The 19,656-nt window shown below is 49.0% G+C and overlaps 1 protein-coding gene across 4 annotated transcripts in view; it reads left to right on the forward strand.

Annotated features, from left to right (window-relative positions):
- Positions 1–6,307: 6,307 nt before the first annotated feature.
- DRP2 (dystrophin related protein 2) overlaps positions 6,308–19,656 on the forward strand; it is a 31,626-nt gene continuing 18,277 nt past the window's right edge. For 3 of the 4 annotated variants that reach the window (XM_071442652.1, XM_071442653.1, XM_071442654.1), the window contains exons 1-2: positions 6,419–6,756; positions 15,086–15,222. In XM_071442652.1, the coding sequence (XP_071298753.1) occupies positions 15,115–15,222 (108 nt within the window). In that variant the 5' untranslated portion in view covers positions 6,419–6,756; positions 15,086–15,114. Of the gene's footprint in view, positions 6,328–6,418; positions 6,757–15,085; positions 15,223–19,656 lie in introns of those variants that run through there. The other variant, XM_071442655.1, reaches the window with a different exon arrangement.

Raw genomic sequence — 19,656 nt, forward strand, 5'->3', positions numbered from 1 at the left:
CTGCAGGTTTTTGATTTAGGGGTTTTGTAATACCATAAACAGGCCATGGCAGTGGCCATTTCAGTTTAACTGCATCCTGTAGCATTGCTAGTAGCTTTTTATCTGATTTCAAAAAGTGAGGCCTCTCCCTTTGGAAAAATCTCTGAGTGGATATTAAATAGGATTTCAAAGTAGTGGGCCAGAACCCTGTCTGGGGTAAGCAGCCACAGCTCCACTAATTTCTAATGGATCTGTGTTGAGTTGCACCAGCTGAACATCTGGTCACACAACCAAAGCCATTAACCCCTCCCTGTCAGACACAGGGAGCATTATGCATCTGAAAATCCAAATGCCTTGGGCTAGAGTTAATCTGCATTCTTCTTCTGAAGCCATGTTTGCTTTGTGTTTCTGTTCATCGTTTTAATTTTGTGGTGGGAGGCTCATTTGTGCACCTTTATGCATCAGAGTCTACTGCCCTTTCAGAGAGAGCTTGCTCTGAAAGAGTTAATAATTTCAACCTGTTTTCAGCTGGAATGAAGAAACTGGTTCCTCTGTATCCCTGCTTTCTATTCTTTTGTTGGCCTACTTCCCTCTGCTTGCGTTTTGCATTCCTAATGCCATGAATAAATCAGGACCCAAGGATTTAGAAGGTGGTACAGCTGTAACCACTCAGAAAATGGAATCTGTGAGGCTTGTACTGCAGCTCTAACAACTGCCAACATGGGTGCTCCTGAACTCCTCTAATAACATTTAACTGCCACCAAAATAAAATTCACTTTGCCTTTTTTGATGCAATCTTGGAGATTTTTGTGCCTGTACCCAGTGTCTCCTCCCTTGGTTACCTTTGTCTTTTAGGCTAAGCTCAGTTGTAAGGCCTCTGGGGCAGGGTAATCACCTCCTGGCTGCTGTGACAAAATGGCTTATCACAAATCTGTGCACAGTGGAGACAGGAGCAAGGGAAACTGTGGGATCTGACCTGGCAAAGGGTTCATTTTCTCCATAGAATCACAGCACAGAGAAACGCCAGCCTGGCTGTTGTCCTAGATCTTCTGATAACTTGTCATTAATAATACACACTGGGCTGATTTGTAGCTCCATGGCTCCTGAGAGAGTGTGTGAGGGAGCTCTTTATGTGCTCTTTAGTCAGAGGATGCATCTAGTCTGGATGAAAAACAACAGAGATTGGTAAAAGGCTTGCTCTGGATGATGAATATCTTGAAAGAACAAAGTCTTCAAGTACAACATAAATCATCTTTCTTCCAAGAAAGATGATTTATGTTGTACCAATGGGTTTCCCTCATTACAGCTCTGCTTTTTAAAATGGAAGCAACAATTATGTTCTGAAGAAGGCTGGATACCACCAAACCTTGCTTTTGACCAAGGATGCCTTTTATGTCCTTAGCATTTGGTGATGTGGGTTTGGGCACAGGATTCCTGAGAGAACTGTATGTAGCTGTTAGACCTGTCCAAGTAATTATAGTTGGCAAGGGAGGTGTTGAAGCACCCAAATAACATCCTGCAAGGTGTGTGTGTACCTTGTGAGGATGCCTCTCTGCCTCTCAGCTTCCTGTCTCGTAGGAGTAAAAGTCTGCATAACAGAGGGTAAGATTTTTTTAATGAAGGCTTTAATCTCCAGGCTCGCTCTTGCACAAATGTAGAAACCAAAACAGTTGATCTTAAAAAAAAAAAAAAAAAAAAAGCTGCAGGTACCTACACAGGCTCTAAATACCATTTTAACCTTGACAGTGTTGAGAAATCTGTAGGCTGAGGCGTGATCCCATTCTGCAGCTGAATGAGTGAACATGCATCAGGCAGGCTGTGGTACCTGCCAGGAACGTGACACAGGATGGGCTGTTCCAGCACAGCCTCACTCAGGGGATATTTAAGTCACTGTAATGTGGCTGAGCTCCTGAGCTTCAGGCACTGGGTTTAGGCTGCAAATTGCAACAGATACTTTGAAAAATTTTACTCTCTGCTCAAATCCTTTGGGCTCTTCCTTTCAAGAATGCAGGGATAAGCTTCTGCTGTGAACATTTATTTGATGTGCAGCTGTATCCCTGTGCAGCCTGCCTCGCTGTGCTCCAGTGTCAGTGCTGCCAGTGTGATCTCTGCAGGAAGAGGCTGCTCTCTGCAGGTTTCCTGCCAGCCCTCTCTCCAGGCTCAGGCCCTGTACCATCCCCATCATGGTTTGTTGTGCATGGATCACTAAGCAGTTTCCTTTCTCTCAGGGCACCTCTGTTCTGTGTCCAAGTGAATCTTCAGCAGTTCCTGTGTCATTGCTTTCCTGCTCCTTTGAGTACACAGGCCCAGTAAAGCAGGAGGGGGATGGAAAGCACATTGTAAATGTGTTGACAGCTTTTGAAGAACAAAACAGCCCCTGAAATCTGCCTTGTCTGCCTTACCCTCCTCTCCTGCATGCTTTTGCTTTCTTTTCTACCATTTTCTCCTTTCTCTTTCTCCATCTCTTCCCTCAAATTATTTTACACTCTTTTGATACCCTCTCCTCTTTCTTTTGGCACTTGCTGCTCTGAAAAGATTTCCTTCCTCCCCATAGTCTCTATTTCTCATTTGGGGGGATTGTTTCAAGGCCTGTGTGGGAATAAATGAAAAGGGGGATTAATTCTGTTTCTGAGTACATGGCTTGCATCAGTTCTCTGCCCATTCTTCTCTCTCACCCCAGGTACCATGTGTTTAGAAAGTACCCTGCTGTTTTTCTAAATGCTTTCAGCAGGGTAGAATCTGCTCTGGGAAGGTTTTTGTGCTCATTGTTGCTAGCAAAAGAGGTACAGTTATTTATTTTATATCAGTTATTTAAACAAAACAAGGAAAAAAAGCCCCCCAGGATGTTACAATATCCAGTCAACTAAATTATTTTCTTAGGGCCCTAATTCTAGTTTTGTTTCTCCTCGTTGAAGGGAGGCTCTTTGTGCTCTGCTCCCAGCCTGCTGGCCTGCCTAATGTACTGGAATTGATGGGCAGGTCTGTCCCTTTGTGCAAGACCCGTTCCTCTGGCTTTCCCTCCCAGGTAGGAACAGCACAACCACTGAGATCAATGATCCTGAATCAAAACAGAGCTACAACTGTTTGGCTGTGGGCAGCTGTGAGAGAGCACAGTGCTGTCTGATGCTTTAATTAGGAGGAGACTCAGGTGGGGGAGCCCTGTGTCTCAGGAAAATGGGGATTTGTAGTCTCTTGGGGAAAAATTGGAGTTTTTCAAGCCATAAGGGACCTTGTCCAGGCTCACAAGGCTCTCACTAAACTCTTTCTCAGCAGATGGATTCACAAGGACTGTGGGTGTATGGCTCTAGGGAAAGTGCTCTTCTTGGTGTCTGCCTGTATTCTCCTTTTAACAAGGATAACTCTACATTCTGTTCCTGGCCAAAGCATCTTTCTCTAAACTTTAATTGGGATAAATGGATAAATTTGAGCTTTACTCTGAAAGGGAAAGAATGTACCAAAGTTTCCAAAGGGCAGTAACAATACTTTCTCTTCTATACTAGAAAGATGAACTTTCTCTTTCAGGAGATGTGATGTTTCAAAGGAGGGAAGAGACACTGCACATTTTGGGAACCAATTCCCTGTGACAAGGACTATTTTAGAAGATAAAGTTAATTGGTGGGAACTTATGGGGAGAAAAACGTAAAAGTAATAGCCTTTAATTATATTGAACCCTGAAGCTTTATGTTGAAAATATGAATGCCAGAATTTTAGGTAATATTTTTTGTTTGGTTGGTAATGCAAGAATAATTATTGTTATGGATATTCCAGCTTACAAGTGATTAATAGTAATGGCTTTGCATATTGAGAATGTAGCACAGAATTTAGGCTGAAAGCAAACACAGCCCTCATTTCTAGCTTTTAAAAATTTCAAACTAAAAATACTGTCTGTGTGTGTGTGTGTCTCTCTATATGTCAATTTTATGTTCAAACCTTATAAAGCCTGTCCCAATTTTTACCTATTGTATGATTGTACACTGTATTTAGCACTGTGCATATTGAAATATCCCTGTTGGGAGGGTGGACACTGTTAGTTTTCCTAACAAGGTAAATATTTGCTGTTTCATAAAACAGAAAATGTCTGAAATGTTTCATTAGGGGAATACATGAAGTAAGTACCACTGTATCTTCTGGAAGCTCAGCTCTTGGAGCTCCTTGGGAGATTTTTTTGGCTTAAGTTCTCTTCAGAACTCAAAGTACACCAAATTTAGCCTCTCATCTCAGAAACCTTCCCATACACTTAAAAAAGTTGTAGTGCTTATGTGAAAACTGTGATTATGACACATCCGAGCTGGTCTCCCTCGTTCCCCTTGAGTTCTGAATTCCTCCTCTCCTTGCCCTAATTTTATCCTTAAACCAGAAAGTATTGGAGGACTTGGGAAGATGTTCCCAGCCCTGGAAGCAACTCTCCCAGCAGAGATTCTGGTTTGCCTCATAATTTAAACTAAACTGACATAAGAGATATATTTTTTTTCTCTACTGCATTTAAACAATAATTGAGGATGCTTGTACAGGAAAGCACCTTGTTTTTGTGGTTCATGCTGTCTGTTCACATCTCTGTGCTGATGTCTGTCTTGTGTGCATGTGTAAATTGCCTTGATATGTTTATCCATGTTGTCACGTCCCTTACAGCTGCTGCTGGTGACAGACACATGCTGCCATCGGATTAGGCCCTGTCTCTCTGGAGAATGGTGTCTTTGGAGCTGCCTGGACAGCCCTTCCACACTCTGCTGCTATTTCCCCCCTCTCTCTCCTCATTTAACCCAAGATTTCTTATTTGTGTGTGCACAAAAATAGCCCAGCAGAGTCTCTGCTCATTTTTGTCTTCTGATCCATATCTGGGTTTTTTTTTTGGTCTAAATACAGCTTTCCAGGAGGGATTTTATTGCATCAGTACAGCTGTTGTGGAAGCAGGAGCTATTGAAGAAGCTTTTAAGAGCAGAAGGTGTGGAGTGAATAAGTATTCTTGGGTTGGTACTCCAAGTATTCAGTGTTGCTCCTTTTGGAACCCATGATAAGGAGGTTGCTATTTAAAAATCTCCTTTCAGTGTAGTTACAGGAGTTCTCTGTGCCTCACTGTGCTCTGCTCCTGACTCCTGGTGCACCCATCTGGGATGGAGGGAGAACTTCAGCCACCCACCTGCTGCAGGTTTGAGCTGCTACCATCCCAAGGAGCTCACTGGTTTCTTGAGGACTCTCTCAAACATATTTTACACAAGATCAACTATATTTTGAGTTTTAAACTTTCTCCGTGTTTAAATTGATGACCTAGGAAAGCTTTTGATTTGTTTGCATCCCCATGGTGTGGGATTAGGGTTTTGCTCTGTAAGGTGCCCAGACTGGCTGAAAGGTGGTCATGGGCTCCCCACCCTGCTGGGCACAGCCCTGGGGTGGTTTGGGCACTGTCCCTCTGTGCAGCACCATGGCCCTTAAACCCACAGGAAGATGCTGCAGAGAGTTTGCCAGTTGTTATTTCCATTGCTAGCTTGACCAGGAGTAATTTTTTTCAGGAGTATAGTGGAGTTGTGAAGCTGTAACAGTGCTGGTTCTGAATGAATCTGCATTTTGGAATACACCTGAGATGGGGAATAAATGTATAGAAATGGAAAATGTTTATAAACAGCACTGATATTTCTGGATAACATAACTGTGTGAGCAGAAAAATAACATCTTTAGTCTGTCAGCTCTGGGGGAAAATGGGCTAAGATTCATTAAAGACTGTTCTGACAAAGACCAGGAAGATTGTATTTTCTGACTTTTAATTTTCCCATGGAGAGGCTGAGACAGTCTAGTGCTTAAAACAGAGAGCTGGGATTACATTTGAATCCTCTTTCTCACCAAGTAATTTAATTCTGTTTCTTTTTGTGTTATATGAAAATAACATCACTTGGTGGCTTGAGCAGTTTGAAATCCTTGGGTGGAATGATCTGAAGAACTGTAAACTGTTATCTATGGACCAAAATCCCAACTCTGTGTCTGTTTGTGTCCTCATCCAAACTAGCAGCTCAAATCCTCCTGTTTCTTGTGAGCTGAGACAAGATACCCTGACATTTAAAAGGACAAATGCCTCCTTCCTTTACTTATTTTTCTTTTCTAAGAACAGGAAGCACATCTGAAATGAAGTGATAATCCTATTTTTGCTCCTTAACTGTAAAACGGGCTATTCTTAAATTATAAAAATCTAATGTCAGATCCCCAAATTGTGCTGAAGGAAGGAGGCGACTGTGTCTGGCATTTTCCAGTACACGCGTGGCCATATCTAACCTAAAATGAGAGGCGAGAGGCGGTGGGAGATGCCGGCGAGCAGAGGGAAGCGTGGCTGAGCCCAGCAGCCCGCGGCAGTCCCCAGAGGTCAGATCTCGGTGTGTTTGTGCCTCTCCCCTCCTCCCTTTTCTCTCCCCCGTTCCATGTGTATTTTGTCTCCTCCTCCTCCCGTGCGTGCCCATCTTTGCATCCCCGCTCTTCCCCTCCCCTCGCCGGCATCCTCGCTCTCGGGCCGGGCTCTCCGGAGGGCCGGGCGCTCGGGGGCTCGTCCTTGCTCTCTGCCCGGCCGAGGGGATCTCTGTGAGCTGGGCGAGCCGCCGCTGCTGCTGCTGCTGCTGCCGGGGATGTGATGGCATAGCAACACAGCAGCCGGGCCGCTGGAGGAGGAGGAGGAGGAGGAGGAAGGCAGCGGTGCCGAGGCTCAGCATGCAGCCCTGCCCCAGGGGCTCCGCTGCTGATTCACAGCCAGCCCCGCTGCCCGCTGCCCCCGCTGCCCGGACCCGCCGCGCTCGCAAGGTAGGCCACGGCAAAAACGCTCGTGTTTCTGCCTGGGCTGGGAAAAGGGAGAATTCGGATGGATGGTTTGAACCGGGCAATGCGCTCTTTGGGGGTGTGCGTGTCCCTTGGCAGCAGCGCTGCCCATGCATGTGCGGGTGAGGAAACTTGCGGAGAAGAAGAAGAGAAGGGTGTCGGGGTGGGAGCAGGAGCGGCGGCCAAGAGCATTTCCAGGAGGGAGAGGCCGGGGAGCAGCTGGGGATGCGGATTTCCGAGGCGAGCAGCGGTCCCCAGCAGCCCGGTGTGCCCGGCTGCGATGCTTTGCTCATTGAAGGTTTATTTACCCTGGCAGGGCTGCTCCGGCAGGGTGTGTGGTGGCCTTCTAGCATCTTCCTGGCAGGATCAGGGCACCCAAATATTCCTCATGAAGATCAGCCCACAGTCCCAGCCCTGCCCTTTCCATTCAGCACCTTACACGGTCCAGCCTTGCTCCTTTATGTGTCCGCCCTCCCCTCCCCCAGCTTCTCCCCAGCTCCTTTCACTCATCCTTCCTCCTCCTCCTCCTCCTCCCCTCTCAAGGGCTGCTATTGCCACCACTGACCTTCCCCTGGCTGCAGGCAGCCCTGGCCAGCTGCAGGATTGCCTGCAGGAAGCACAGGACCTCTCCTGCTCCCCAGGGCTCAGCATTCTGCCTCCCTCTCCCTCCCAGACAGGACAGCCTGGGCTGTGGTTTCTCAAGGTTTGGTGCCACAGATTATTCCAGGTGCCCAGTCTAGCCTGTTTCCTTCAGCCTTCCCTCCAGCACAGCATCACAGCTGTGGGGTGCACTGGTGGAAGTGCCAGCATTGTATTTGTGGGGTTTCAATGCTGAGATTGCCCATGTGCAGTGACAGGGGTGTGGAGCAATTTTTCCCATACCCTTAAATGCCATGCTTTCTCTGGGAGAAACCAATGTTTGTTTGTATTTTGAATTTTAGTGATGAAAAAAAAGTCTAGTCAGTTTTTGATCAGTTTGTTTTCCTTGTGCCCTAATCCAAAGTCCCTCACACCTCTCCTGCTGTTGCTCACCCCTCTGTCTTGGACCTGTGAGAGTTCTGGTTTGGTTATTCTCACTAATGGCCTTTCCTGCCTGAGCACAGTGCCCTTGTTGAGGAAGCTGTGTGAGGTCCCAGCCACCAGGTTCAGCTGTTCTGGGGGGGTTTCCATTCTCCTGGCACTCAAGTGTGGTTCATGTGCCATCTCACACCCTCCCTGTGCTGGAAGCTTTTCTCTGCTGCTGTGGGAGCTGTCCAGGCAGGCAGCAGGAGACAGCAAGGATGTGGTGCCACTCTGGAAAGGAGCAGGACCACAGTCTCCTTTTGCAGCAGTGTCCAGGAATGTGGAGGGCTGGGAGGGGAAGGGTTTGAGTGCTGCTGTGATGTGATGCTGTGTTCAGGTCCTCTCTGTCAGCTGAAGGAGCTGAGATGGGATGAGGATCGTGTCTTTGGATTAATGCCTGAGACAGATCAATGCTGCTCTCTAAAACTGGCCAGGGCTGTAACTGTGAATGGGGCTGCTCAGGTTGGAGTGGCTCTTCACAAAACCAAGCTAAGTGAGACAGGGAAGGGATTAAATGAATGGGTTCAAACAAAGTCCTGAGTTCTGGAGACATATGGTGATTTCTGAATATAATCATGTTTTGAGAAGTACATTCAAGGCTTCCACTTTAGCCTGGATATCTGTGATAAAAGCATAACAGAGGAATTATAAGTCTCGTGAAACAAGGCATATTGACCAGAAAGAACTCAGTCTTCAAAAAACTCCCATTTTCCTAGGTGTATGAAGATGAAACCAATCTTTTCAGAATTGAGCCAAAATTGCTCCATCCCATTTGCCTTTGCTGTTAAAAATAAGGTTACTCTGACACATCTCAAGTAGGGAAAGGAAATGTGACTCCATGGGGCACACAGCCTGGTCATTAAACTCATGGCCTCAGAAGGCCAGAGAGCTTTGTGCTTTGGCAGGGAGTTTATTATAAAAACGACCTTGGGGGCAAGGCAGAGTATTCAGTTTAGAGAAGCAGGTGCCAGCTTTACAGTGAGAATGAGAAGCAAAGTGCCAAGGCAGCCAGGAGTCAGCAGCATTGCCTTGGCCATCAGAACTGAGTGTGGGTGTGCTCTTCCCACTGTTGTTGATCAGTTACACAGCCTGGCAAATGGGTGATGTGCTTTTCACAATGCAGCAAAACTTGTTTGCTGCTTCCAGCAGCAGGGAAGGGAAGGTTCAGGTGCTGAGAGGAGAAAGGCAAGGCTTGAGGTTTTTACTGGTTTAAATTGGCAGTTTCAGGGCTACAGGAGCCACGTTTCTGAAGGAATGTTCAGTTTTTATGCTTGGTGCAACCTCCTTTCAGTCATTAAGCAAGTGGTTTCCCCCCTGTTCTGCTGTCCCTTTGGGAGGTTGCTGCTTGCTCTTCTCCTGCTCCTTCTGTCAGTCAGGTCTAGCAGGCAGCAGCTTCTCTGTGTCCAGCACAGCAGGGCTGTGGCTCACAGCTGGCTCCTCTGCCTGCTCGAGTCATTATTTCAGTACTTTAAGCTGCTAAGAGAGGGGAAAAGTGAGCTTTAGAGGGAGCAACTTAAAACCCAGCTGGGAGTCTGAAAAAACATGCAAAAGAAATGTAGGTTTTTCAATCTTCCTTAACAAAAATTCCCTAAGTTATTTTTGAGCCTAGAGAAGGGTAGTCAGTTTTGCATGACCATGTTGTGGGCATACACCCACACTCACCTGGTGAGGTGGGGACATCATCATCACCACAGTTTCCTAGTGCAAAGCCAACTGGTGAAATTTTTCAGTTTGAGGTTGTGTGAGTGTTTGTATCCTGTTGCTTAGGAAAATGGAGAGTGAGTGAGCCAGGGGAAAGGATGCTGCTTCCTTATTAAGATGTGTGGCACCTGTTCATCCATTGAATTAAAATAACATTTTGGTTATGAGTTCCAAGTCCAAGTGGCCATTTAGGAAAGGAGCTCATTAGATGTGAGAGTCCCCACTTGACCCACCCTCAGTGAACAACACATCTTGTGCTGCTTGCTCACTACCAGATAAACCAAGATTTTATGTTACTTCTCATGGACAGGTGCCTAATTGAAGCACCCTGCATTTTAATTAATAAAGGGGACCTGGTTCTTTGGTGGAAGTGCAGTGTGAAGCCCAGCTTTGGCCTTTGGGATTTTTAACCCACAGATGATGGGGTTGGAAATGCTCCCACATGTGGAAGATTGCTGACAGTCCCCTTTCAGGGTACATGGGAGCACATAACAACCAGGAGAATTTTTGTGGGAGTGTGTTTGGGTATCTATTCTGGGTTTGTAAAGAGATGGAGATGAAGGGCCCATGCTCTGAGAGGGAACTGTGTTGTTTTTATGTTGATCCCACTGGGACAAGGGTTGCTTTTCTCTAACCAAACCTTGACCAGTGGGGTCTTGGGAAGTAGGTCGTCTGGCCTGCGATCTCAGGCTTAAATTATTTACTTACAAGTGCAGAAAATAATTTTTTTTGCTGAAACAGGATGTGTTGTTAAGCTGTCGAGAGAGTCCTGCTGTCTGTCAGCCTGGGAATGCTGCCTTTGTTAGCATCTACATGGGAGCTGAACTCTGAAATATCCACAAGCCTCCCACCTTTCCCCTGAAAGGACACTGAACATGCTGAGCTAAAATGTTATTACTTCTCTGTACAGTAAGTTAAACAACAACAAAGCCATTAACATTTCCAGCAGCAGGGAACATGTTTGTATTTCCACCCTCCTCATGGGATAAAGGCTGAGCTGGGCTGCCTTGCCTCAAGATGTTCCCATATTTTTTTCCTTATAGGCCAAGATCTGAAGTTGAAAGTTTCAGGGAAGAATGCTTAGGAGGAAATTAGGAATTCAAAGCATAAACTGTGTGATTGAGAGACCTCTTGACCTATACACTGTGTTTGCTGCTGTTATGTGTGAAAGGGAGCTGGAAATTCAACATCTGACATGACACTACTGCCAGGGACAGGTCTCTAATCCTTGGGGGTGGCTTTAGCCATGAGGGTCAGCTGCAGTGTGAGTTCCCTCAATGTTTGGGAGAGTTTGGTTATGGGTTTCCATCAGGAGGATTTTAAACAAATGCAGCAGAATTGGAGAATTCTGTGCACCATGTGCACTGGTGGGAAGCTATCACCTTCCTTTTGGCTGGGATGGAGAAGAGGTGCTGCAGGAGCTGGGACAGCCTCTCCAGCCAGCCAGGGATGCTGCTGCAGCAGGTCTGGAGAGCAGAGAGAGCACAGAGATCCTGGGTGGTGCCCTGAGTTGTGTGACAGAGCTGGAGCAGGACTGGTTGGGCAAAGGCTGTTCCAGCTGCCTCTGTCAGACTGCCTGGAAAGAAGGGAGTGGGACAGGCTCTCCAGTGCTGAATTTGTAACAGGTGCAGCTCATGTAGGAAGATTAAACAAGGCAATTATTTTGGTTTTAATACCTTTAATGCCCAAGCATTCATCTGTTGAAAAGTAACATCCGGATTTTTTGCTTTCTCATTTTTTCAACTAGAGGATCATCAAGGTCTCATCTTGGTAATGGTTTGGCTACTGAAGTGTTTGGAAGCTCTAACACAGCACTGTGGAACATGTACTGCTTCATTTCTTAGGGTGTTCTGAGAGCAGATTCAGGTGTTGGGTGCTTTGCATGGGGGAGGATGCAAAACAGCACCAGGTACGGAGGTTGTACCTGATGCCTCTGATCTGACACCTTTGTGCCTGGAGTGGGACCTCCAGCACAGACAGGTGAGGGACACCAGTGGAAAGGGTTTCTCTCCTTGCTATCTCCACTGTGTGAGTGCAGTGCCCCAGTCCCTGCTCCATGGTCACTCTACAGCTGCTTCTTGTGGTGTCCACCTGTGGAAATTCTCACCTGAGCCTTGGTGCTTGCTCTGCTTGCACAGAAATGTGCCCAGGAGACCAAGCTCACTTTATATCTGTTTGAACAGCCTGACCACATTGTTCCCTGAGCCCTCCAAAGGAGAATCTCACAACTCCTTTTCAATTAGAGGTTGGAGTAGGCTGTGGGGATGATAGCTTTTGTTGTCTGCACTTCAGTGTGGTTTGTATGATGTTGAACCTTGGCTGTTGTGTGCTGAGTCTCCAGCAGCAGCCTAAAGCAGAGTGCAGAGGGTGAATGGTGGTGTGGGAGAGGGAAAGTGGATCACAGGTTTGGCTCTTGACAGGAGGAAGCATCAGGCAGTAGGAATTTAGCCAGGAAGCATCCACAAAATCTGCTCCACATGCTGCAGTGCCCAGCCCCAGAGCTGTACAGAAGCACTGAAGTAGGAGTGCCAGAACTGGAGCTGTTTTGTGTGCTTCAGCAGAGAAGCAGAGCAGATCCAAGAGCATTTCTCCTTGCTTGGTTCCAGTAATAGCAGGGAATTTGGCAGGGGGTCCCATGGAGCTGCTGGCTTGCCTGCAGACGTGCTTTTCTGTCTGGTTGGATCTCTCTCCCCTGAATGTGCTCCTTTGTGCTGGCTGCTGTGCAGCTCACTCAGTCCCACATTATCTGGGTTCTCTCCCTCTGGGCTTTGTCTTTGCTGCTGCACAATGCCAGAGGGCAGCTGAGGCACTGCCCTTCAGCCTGCTCTGGTGCTCCTGGCAGCAAGGTGATGCACAGGACATGGCTGGGTAGTGCCCTTTGCTTGGAACTCAGCTTGTCCTGTGACTGCTGCCTTGGACAGGCTTTAGCTTCCTGTGCCATCTGTCCTGATGGGCTTTGCCATCCCTGGAGGAGTTCAAGGAGCCAGCCCTCAGGAGTGCAGCAATGCCTGTCCTTATTTCCATGATGCTGGCAGGGAGCATGGACACCCTACACGTGGGTACCTGCAGGAGCAGGGTTACCCACCCCTGTCTCAGAGTGCACCTGCCCTGTGCATGCACATCTGTCACTCTGCAAAATGCAGTCAGAGCAGAGCTGCTGACCTGCCCAGCACTGCTCCTGTTCTCTGTGCTGGTGGCAGGAGCTGTCAGGGGCCAGGCTGAGAGCAGAGAGCCCAGGTGTGTTGGAGGGCTGGCTGAACTCCTCTGGCCAGCACACACCACTGCAGTTTCACTGCACTGTGCCACAGAAAAACCAGGTCTCAGGATGGCAACTACAGGGATGGGGTTAAATCCCAATATTGCCGGGTGGAACGTGCCTGGGCTCGTCTGGCCCTTGCTGCTTGACCAGAGGTGGCAGCTGTGGTGGTTTCACCTCAGAGACACCTTTGGCTGGCACTTGGGACAAGTCCAGGCAAGCAGGAGCTCAGGTTTACCTCTGGCAGAGAGGCTTTAGGCGATGGTGAAGGAAAAGGAGTCGGGTTCTGCTGGAGGGTTTGGATCCAGAGCTTTATTCCTGGCCCACAGGGCTCTGAATGCAGCACCAGCTCCAACAGAACAAGAACCCCATGGTTGCTGGGTCTTTTAACCCCAGGGAGAGAGGGAGGGAAGGGGTGGGGGTCCCACCAACCAGGTAAGGAGGGGGAAAGTCTCAGGGGACGAGTGACACCTGGATGGCCCAATGTCCCCAGGGCTGAGAGGCACCTTTTGAACTTTGCCAATCACACGACCTTGCTGGAGTGCCAAGACTGACGGACAGCACTCAGCAAGGGGGCAAGGGAGAGGGCATTGGCACACCTGGGGAAAGAACCAGGATGACTAAAACAGGCTATTGCATCACACTGCAACACGGTGAGACATCAGAGAGCCTCACTGCAAAAGCCATGGAGTTCCCAGTCGTGGGGAAGAGCTCAGTGGCATTCCTTTGTCAGAGGCTTTGAGGAAAAATAGCTTTCCACACCCTGAGAATTGTATCTCAGCTAGACTGAGTGTCATTTAGAGGAACAGAGCCCAAATGGCACAAGCACTGGAGGAAAAGGAGGTGGTGTTACCTTCTGTCAGAAATCTTCTGTACCTTTGGGGTTGGGTGTGGTGAATTTGCACCAAGAGCCTGGAGGGCTTTGAAGACCCTGGAATTTATAATCATTAATGTGGGTCTCATAATCCCCTCATAATCCCCTGCCTGCACGGGGAAAGGAGCAGGGATGCACAGCCTGCAGTGTTCAATGGTGCTAATGGGCAGGAGAGGGAGAGGACGAGACCTTGGACTGTCAGCCTGCTGGAGAGCTCAGCACAGGCTGTTCTGCTGGAAAGGGAGAGCATTATAGCTGTAAAAATCACTAAGAGATTAAAAAAAAAAAATCACAGGATAATCTCTTAATGTGTGTAATTGAGGGCAGAGAGGCAGAGAAGGCTCAGGCAGGGGAGTGAGGGCTGTGGAAGTGCCAGGGATGGGCAGCATGCACAGGGCCGGGGGGATTTCTGCTCAGCTGTGCAGTGTGGCTGCTGTCAGTGCAGGATGTGCTGCCTGATCCTGCTCCTGCCCTGCCAGGGACAACAGGATGGGGTCCCCCAGCTGTCCAGCTGAGCTGGGTGTGAAGGAGCCAGCAGCCTTCTCCCATCAGCATCACTCATTGCCCTGGAAGCAGCCTCATCTCCAGGCAGCCATGAGCTCTGTCTGCTGGAGCAGGTGATTTTTACCTTGTAAAAGTAGGAAAGCAGTCACCAAATCTTCTCTGAGCTTTATTTCTCATGGCTTTCCATAAAGCTGAGATGGTGCTGGCAATGAAATGAATCCCTGTTTTAGCTCATTTAGAGTCCAAACAACAAAACCCAGCAGCATTGTGACCAGAGGTCTCATTTCTGATCTATAGAATAGTCCAGGGGCCACTGCTAACTGGCTTTACAGGTCATGCAGTTCAAAAATGGGGATAATGAAGGGAATTTTATAGCTCATAATGAGCAAAAACTCATAAAAAGCTAGCTCACAGTGTGAGATACATGAAGCTGGGGCTCTAGGCAATTCGCCTTCTGAATATAAAAGGAAAAAATATGTTTGAAAATGTTGTCTGTTATGGGAGAATGTCTGTTCTGTCTAAACATAAGTTGTTCTGGATTAAAAACCATACTGTACCACCTGCTAGGAAGAAAGTGAATGTTATCTCAACCAAAACTAGAACAATGGCCATGCTAGTGAGATCCTCTCTCCCTTTCTATAACCATGGGCATCTCAGACAGTTCAAGAAACCCAACCCTTTCTAAAAGTGCAGTATAGTCTGTGGGACTCACTAACAGCAAATTGCATAACCAGGTGGAAGAAAAGAGTTGGATGCTTAGATGAAACTAGATTGTAACACCAGTAGAAGTACATTAAATTAAAAATGCTTCCTTTACTCTCCAGCTGCCATGGAGTCAGCACTGCAGGCAGCTGGGAAGGGGCTCAGCCCTGTGAGGAGGTGCAAGCTGACCCAGGGACTCTGCTGCTGCTTTTCAGGTGCTCCATGCCCGTGCCCATCAGCTCTGATGCAGCCCCTGGTGATGCAGGAATGGCTCCATGTCCTCCCTCCGTGTCCTGAGTGGCCCCTCCCGGCCCAGGCGCAGCACAGCAGCCCTGCCCGCCCGCTCTCTCAGGTAAGAGCTGCCCCGGGAGCCCTTCTCTGGCAGATTTGTGAGAGGTTGCAGCTTTCTGGGGGGCACACCAGCCCCTCTGCTCCTGGGGAAGGGGAGGCTGCCAGCTCCAGCCCCCATCACTGAAGGAGGAGAGCGTGTGCTCTGCTCCAGCACTCCTGCTGCAGAGTGTTCCCCAAAGCAGGGGGAGAGAGAAGACCTGCAGAGCTGGACTCTGAGCCTCTTTCACAAGAAAAAATGAGAGGTTACTGTAAACAGCTCTTATGTATTTGGTTGGGCTTTTTTTTTTTTTCCTGGAAACTTGGAAGAATGTCAGCTTTTGGTGAAAATGTAGGTTTTCTACTCTTCCTGGTTGCAGAGAAGAGATTGGAAATAAAACCCTGGTGGGTTTTATTAATGCTGTAAGGCAGAGCAGGAATCTGACCTCTTACTAATCTAATTATCTTGAGGGACAGGTCTTGGTGTCCCTCCTCCTTCCTCCCCCCGGTGTCTCTGAGCCCCAGGCCAGGCTCCTCACCAGAGGGGCAGGAAGGTCTCTGGGGACACTGGGTAAATGGCAGAGCAGATGGAAGGACAGGAAGGTGTGCTGGCAGCTGTCTGCAAAGCTGCCTGTGCTCTGCACTGGGCTGTCATGAGGTGCTTTAGCACCTCTGCTGTGGGGAGAGGCTGCCTGGGCTCTAGCAGGCTGTGGAACCCTCTTTGCCTGTAGCTCTTGGTCCCAGGGTGCCTCTCACCTGTCTGGACAGTGCCAAAGGTTCCCTTGGGCACTGACAGTGTTCTCCCCTGGACAAATGAGGTCCCAGCTCTGCCTTTTACTTTTTTGTTGTGTTTCAAGCATGAGAAGCAAGGTCTGAGCCTGAGGTTTCTCCCTGCTGTGGCTGACCATCAGCCTGGACCTGTTTGCTTCAGGGAGCTGGGATGTGCAGGAGGAGGGCAGAGCTGTCTCTGGAGAGGCTCCAGCATGCAAGGAGGAGGCAGGGGCAGGCTCTTGGTGGCTGAGTCAGGGTTTCTTGGCCCCAGGGTGGCTGATACAGTGCTGCTGTGGGCCAGTGGTGGTTGATAAACAGCCTGGCAAATGAAGTGAGGAGGGAGAGGGATAGAACAGGATGAGCAGAGAAAAGCCTTCCTGACCTGCCTGAGCAGTCCAAGCCTCTGTGAGGGGATCAGAGCCCTGTGGGCTTTGCTGGGAGAGGGGAATGGGAGCAGGAGCAGTGCTAATGACAGCTCCCCGTTGGAAGGGCTGCTCTTGGTGCCTAGGAACAGCCTCCCTCTCCTGTCCTGCTGGTGCTGAGAGCTCTGGGCAGGCTGCAGGCAGCCCATGCTCAGCTGTGGTCTCACTGAAGCCCCCTCCTCCAGTCTGGGAGCTGCTCTCCCATCTGTTGGACCTGAGGGCTGCTGGGGAGAGGAGCTGGCTGTGCTGGTCCCACAGGGAGGGGCAGCACCCTCTGGAAAGAGAGGGAGAGATACTGGGAGCTTTTCTTTCCCTCCCTGTAGGTGGAAGAGAGCATGATAAAAATTCTGGGCGTCAGGACTGTGGGGGACACAAGAGGCCAGCCCAGAGCTTTTTGGCAAAAAGAAACCATTTGCATTTGGTCCAGGCTGGCATGAACATCTGCTGGTACACATGGGGGACAACAAGGGCATCTTTGACTTTTTTGGGATTAGGTCTCGTGAACCTATTCACCTTCTGGGTCACCGAGGCTCCATGGGATGATTTCCTGGACAAACCCCTTCCCTGGCAAACACCTCTGTCTGTGCTCTGTGTGTGCTCCAGCATCAGAGCCAAGGTCTGTGGTGGGCATCCCCTTTGCCCTGGCCTCGCAGGGATGGCTTTTCCAGTGACCCTGTATTGTAAATCAAAGTGACTCTGACAAAGGGGAGAGAGAATGATGCATCTGACTCCATCATCAGAAGGCTAATTAATTCCTAATGAATTACTTTATTATACTATACTATGTGCATTGTATCTAAACTGAATCTGCCCTGCACTCACTCTTGCTCACAACTGCTCACCCTGCACTCATCTCTGATTCTCTCGTGACTGTCCTGTGACAGTCCAACACACACACACACACACACACACCTGGCCCTGACAGGCCATGGGAACAAAACATCCTCACTTTGGGAGGGTAAACAATCTCCATATTGCATTCTACTTTAGCACAACACAGGCACAGCAAGCGAGATGAGATCCTTCTTTTCTGCTTGTCTCACAGGCTCTCTCTGTTCAGAGGGTGTGTGAATACCCCATCCTGCACTCACCTGCTGTCCCTCGCGGGGCTGTCCCCGGCGGGCACATCCCTGCCCTCCCCGTGCTCGGAGGGCAGCCGCGGGTTAGGGCAGGTTGGAGGCTGCTGGAATGCCGCTGGACAAAGCTGGGATTGAGGCTGGCAGCGATGGCTGCCGCCCCCTGCACATTCCTGGGGGGTCAGTGCCCAGCCGTGCCGGGCTCCCGGCCGTGCCGTGCCCGCTCCTGCCCTGGGGCGCTGCCGCGGGCGGCCGGGAGCGATGCCCGCTCCTCCGGCGGAGCTCCGGGCGGAGCTGGGGCTGAGAGCAGCGAGGGACACCTGCCCCAGCCCGCGTGAGTCCCAGAATAAACCTGCAACAGGGTGGATGTGGGGGTGAGGGTCCGGGCTGCTGGGGCTCTGGGGAAGGGATGCTGAGGGGATGCTCAGAGGGAGAGTGTAGGAGCATCGGGGGTAGCACGGTTGGGAGGGACGGAGATGAGAGATCTCTGCAGCCAGGTGTGGAATTTGGGGTTTATTGCAAAGGGCCTGGGTGCAGGGCCCTGCTGGGAGCTGCCAGGCACAGCTCAGAGCAGGACTGAGAGGAGAGAGGGGCAGAGAGGATGACAGGGTAAGAGCATAAAAGGGCAAGAGAGTAAAAGGGGTAAGCGAGTAAGAGGGGCAAGCGAGCAAAGTTCTTGTTACAATACAATAAATCATCTTCTGTGTTGAATATTCTGATTTTCACTAACTAATCTAGTACAATACACAAATCCTATAGCATTTACATACAACCTCTAAGAATCTCTATATTACTATAGTGTGTTACATTTTAAACCCTAAAAACTCCTCTTTGGACCCTTTCTGCCAAGCTGTAGGGTCTGCTCTGACCCTTGGGCCTGTCTGCAAGCAGAGGGTGTTGTTCCATCAAAAGGGGATTACTTTCACCTGGCCACACCATTGTTTTCCAGTTGTTCAGTAACTGAGGTATCTCAAAGCTTGCTTTCATTTCAATCTCACTTATAGTTTCCATATTCTCAAAATCTTTTGCCAGACAATCACATTTATAAGGCTCTCCTGTTTCATCTTCCCCAACAGGACAGCAATTATTTCTCACTCTGCTCGCTTGCAGGGGGTTTGCCCTAGGGAAGCAGGTGTTCAGCACCTGCTCTCTGCTTGGTCACTGCTATGTGATTATCTACAAGGCTTGGGAGCTGCAGGTGTGGTGGGCTTTTAACTTGTGAAATAAGGCTGGGAGGGCTGGGTTGTCTGCAGAGCTGTGTGTGGTGGCACCCAGGTAGAGCTGATCCTTCCTTTGAAATCCCCTGGGATAGAAGGGAGGGCTGGAGAGTTCCCTGGCACTGACCTACTTCAGTGCCATGAGCACCTGCACATGCAGAGTATTGGTTTTTCTATGTGCAAGCAGCAGTTTTAGCTTCAGTGGATCATTATCCGTGGCCCCAAGAATCCTGTGAACTCTGTGGGTGATGGTTTTCTCTGTTTTCTTGGTGTTTCTGGAGTGGCAGGATGGGGAGGCAGAGAACAGCCTGTTGGATGTTTTTAGATGAATCAAACTTAGCACCAGTCTTGGCGATCATTTGATTTTTCTCTGAGAACTGGTGTGGAGGGGGTATTTTTAGCTGTGCAGCCAAATTCCTCGTCTGGTTGTTTTCTCCTGCCTGTTGTTTCCCTCGGCTTGGCTGAATTGCTTCTCCAGACACCTCCACGAGCCCTTGGACAGCACAAGTGACAAGTATGTATGCACACATTCCCCTTGCAAGAGCTGCTGCTTTTCCCCCAAGGCAGCTGCCCTTATCTGGCCTGTTGTATGCTGTTTAGAAAGTACTAACACATTTAATTATGGTTGATTAAGCACCTGGGGATAATTATCTCAAGCGAGCTCTAATATCAAAGCAGCACTCGATCGAAAAGCTGCCATTTCTCCAACACAGCTCATTGATGTCTCACTTATGGGAAAGTGTCCATGTGTTTTGCTTAACAAACTGTGTTTTTTGGAGAAAAAATCCCCTCTCACTCACTGAGTCCTGTGTCAGGGGCTTTGGGTGCTGTGTGCTGCTGTCACCAGCACGTGCAGCAGAGTGTGTTGTGAGCAGGGGCATGATACAGTGCTAAAGGCTCAGGAGAGGATTCCAACAAGGATTTGTTGTCCAGGGATCAGAACCCAGTTTTTCCAGCTGGATGTGCCCCCCTT

This window comes from Agelaius tricolor, unplaced genomic scaffold (genome assembly GCF_023055355.1).
Source record: "Agelaius tricolor isolate 1412-34295 unplaced genomic scaffold, bAgeTri1.0.p SCAF_17, whole genome shotgun sequence".
Classification (NCBI taxonomy): domain Eukaryota; kingdom Metazoa; phylum Chordata; class Aves; order Passeriformes; family Icteridae; genus Agelaius; species Agelaius tricolor.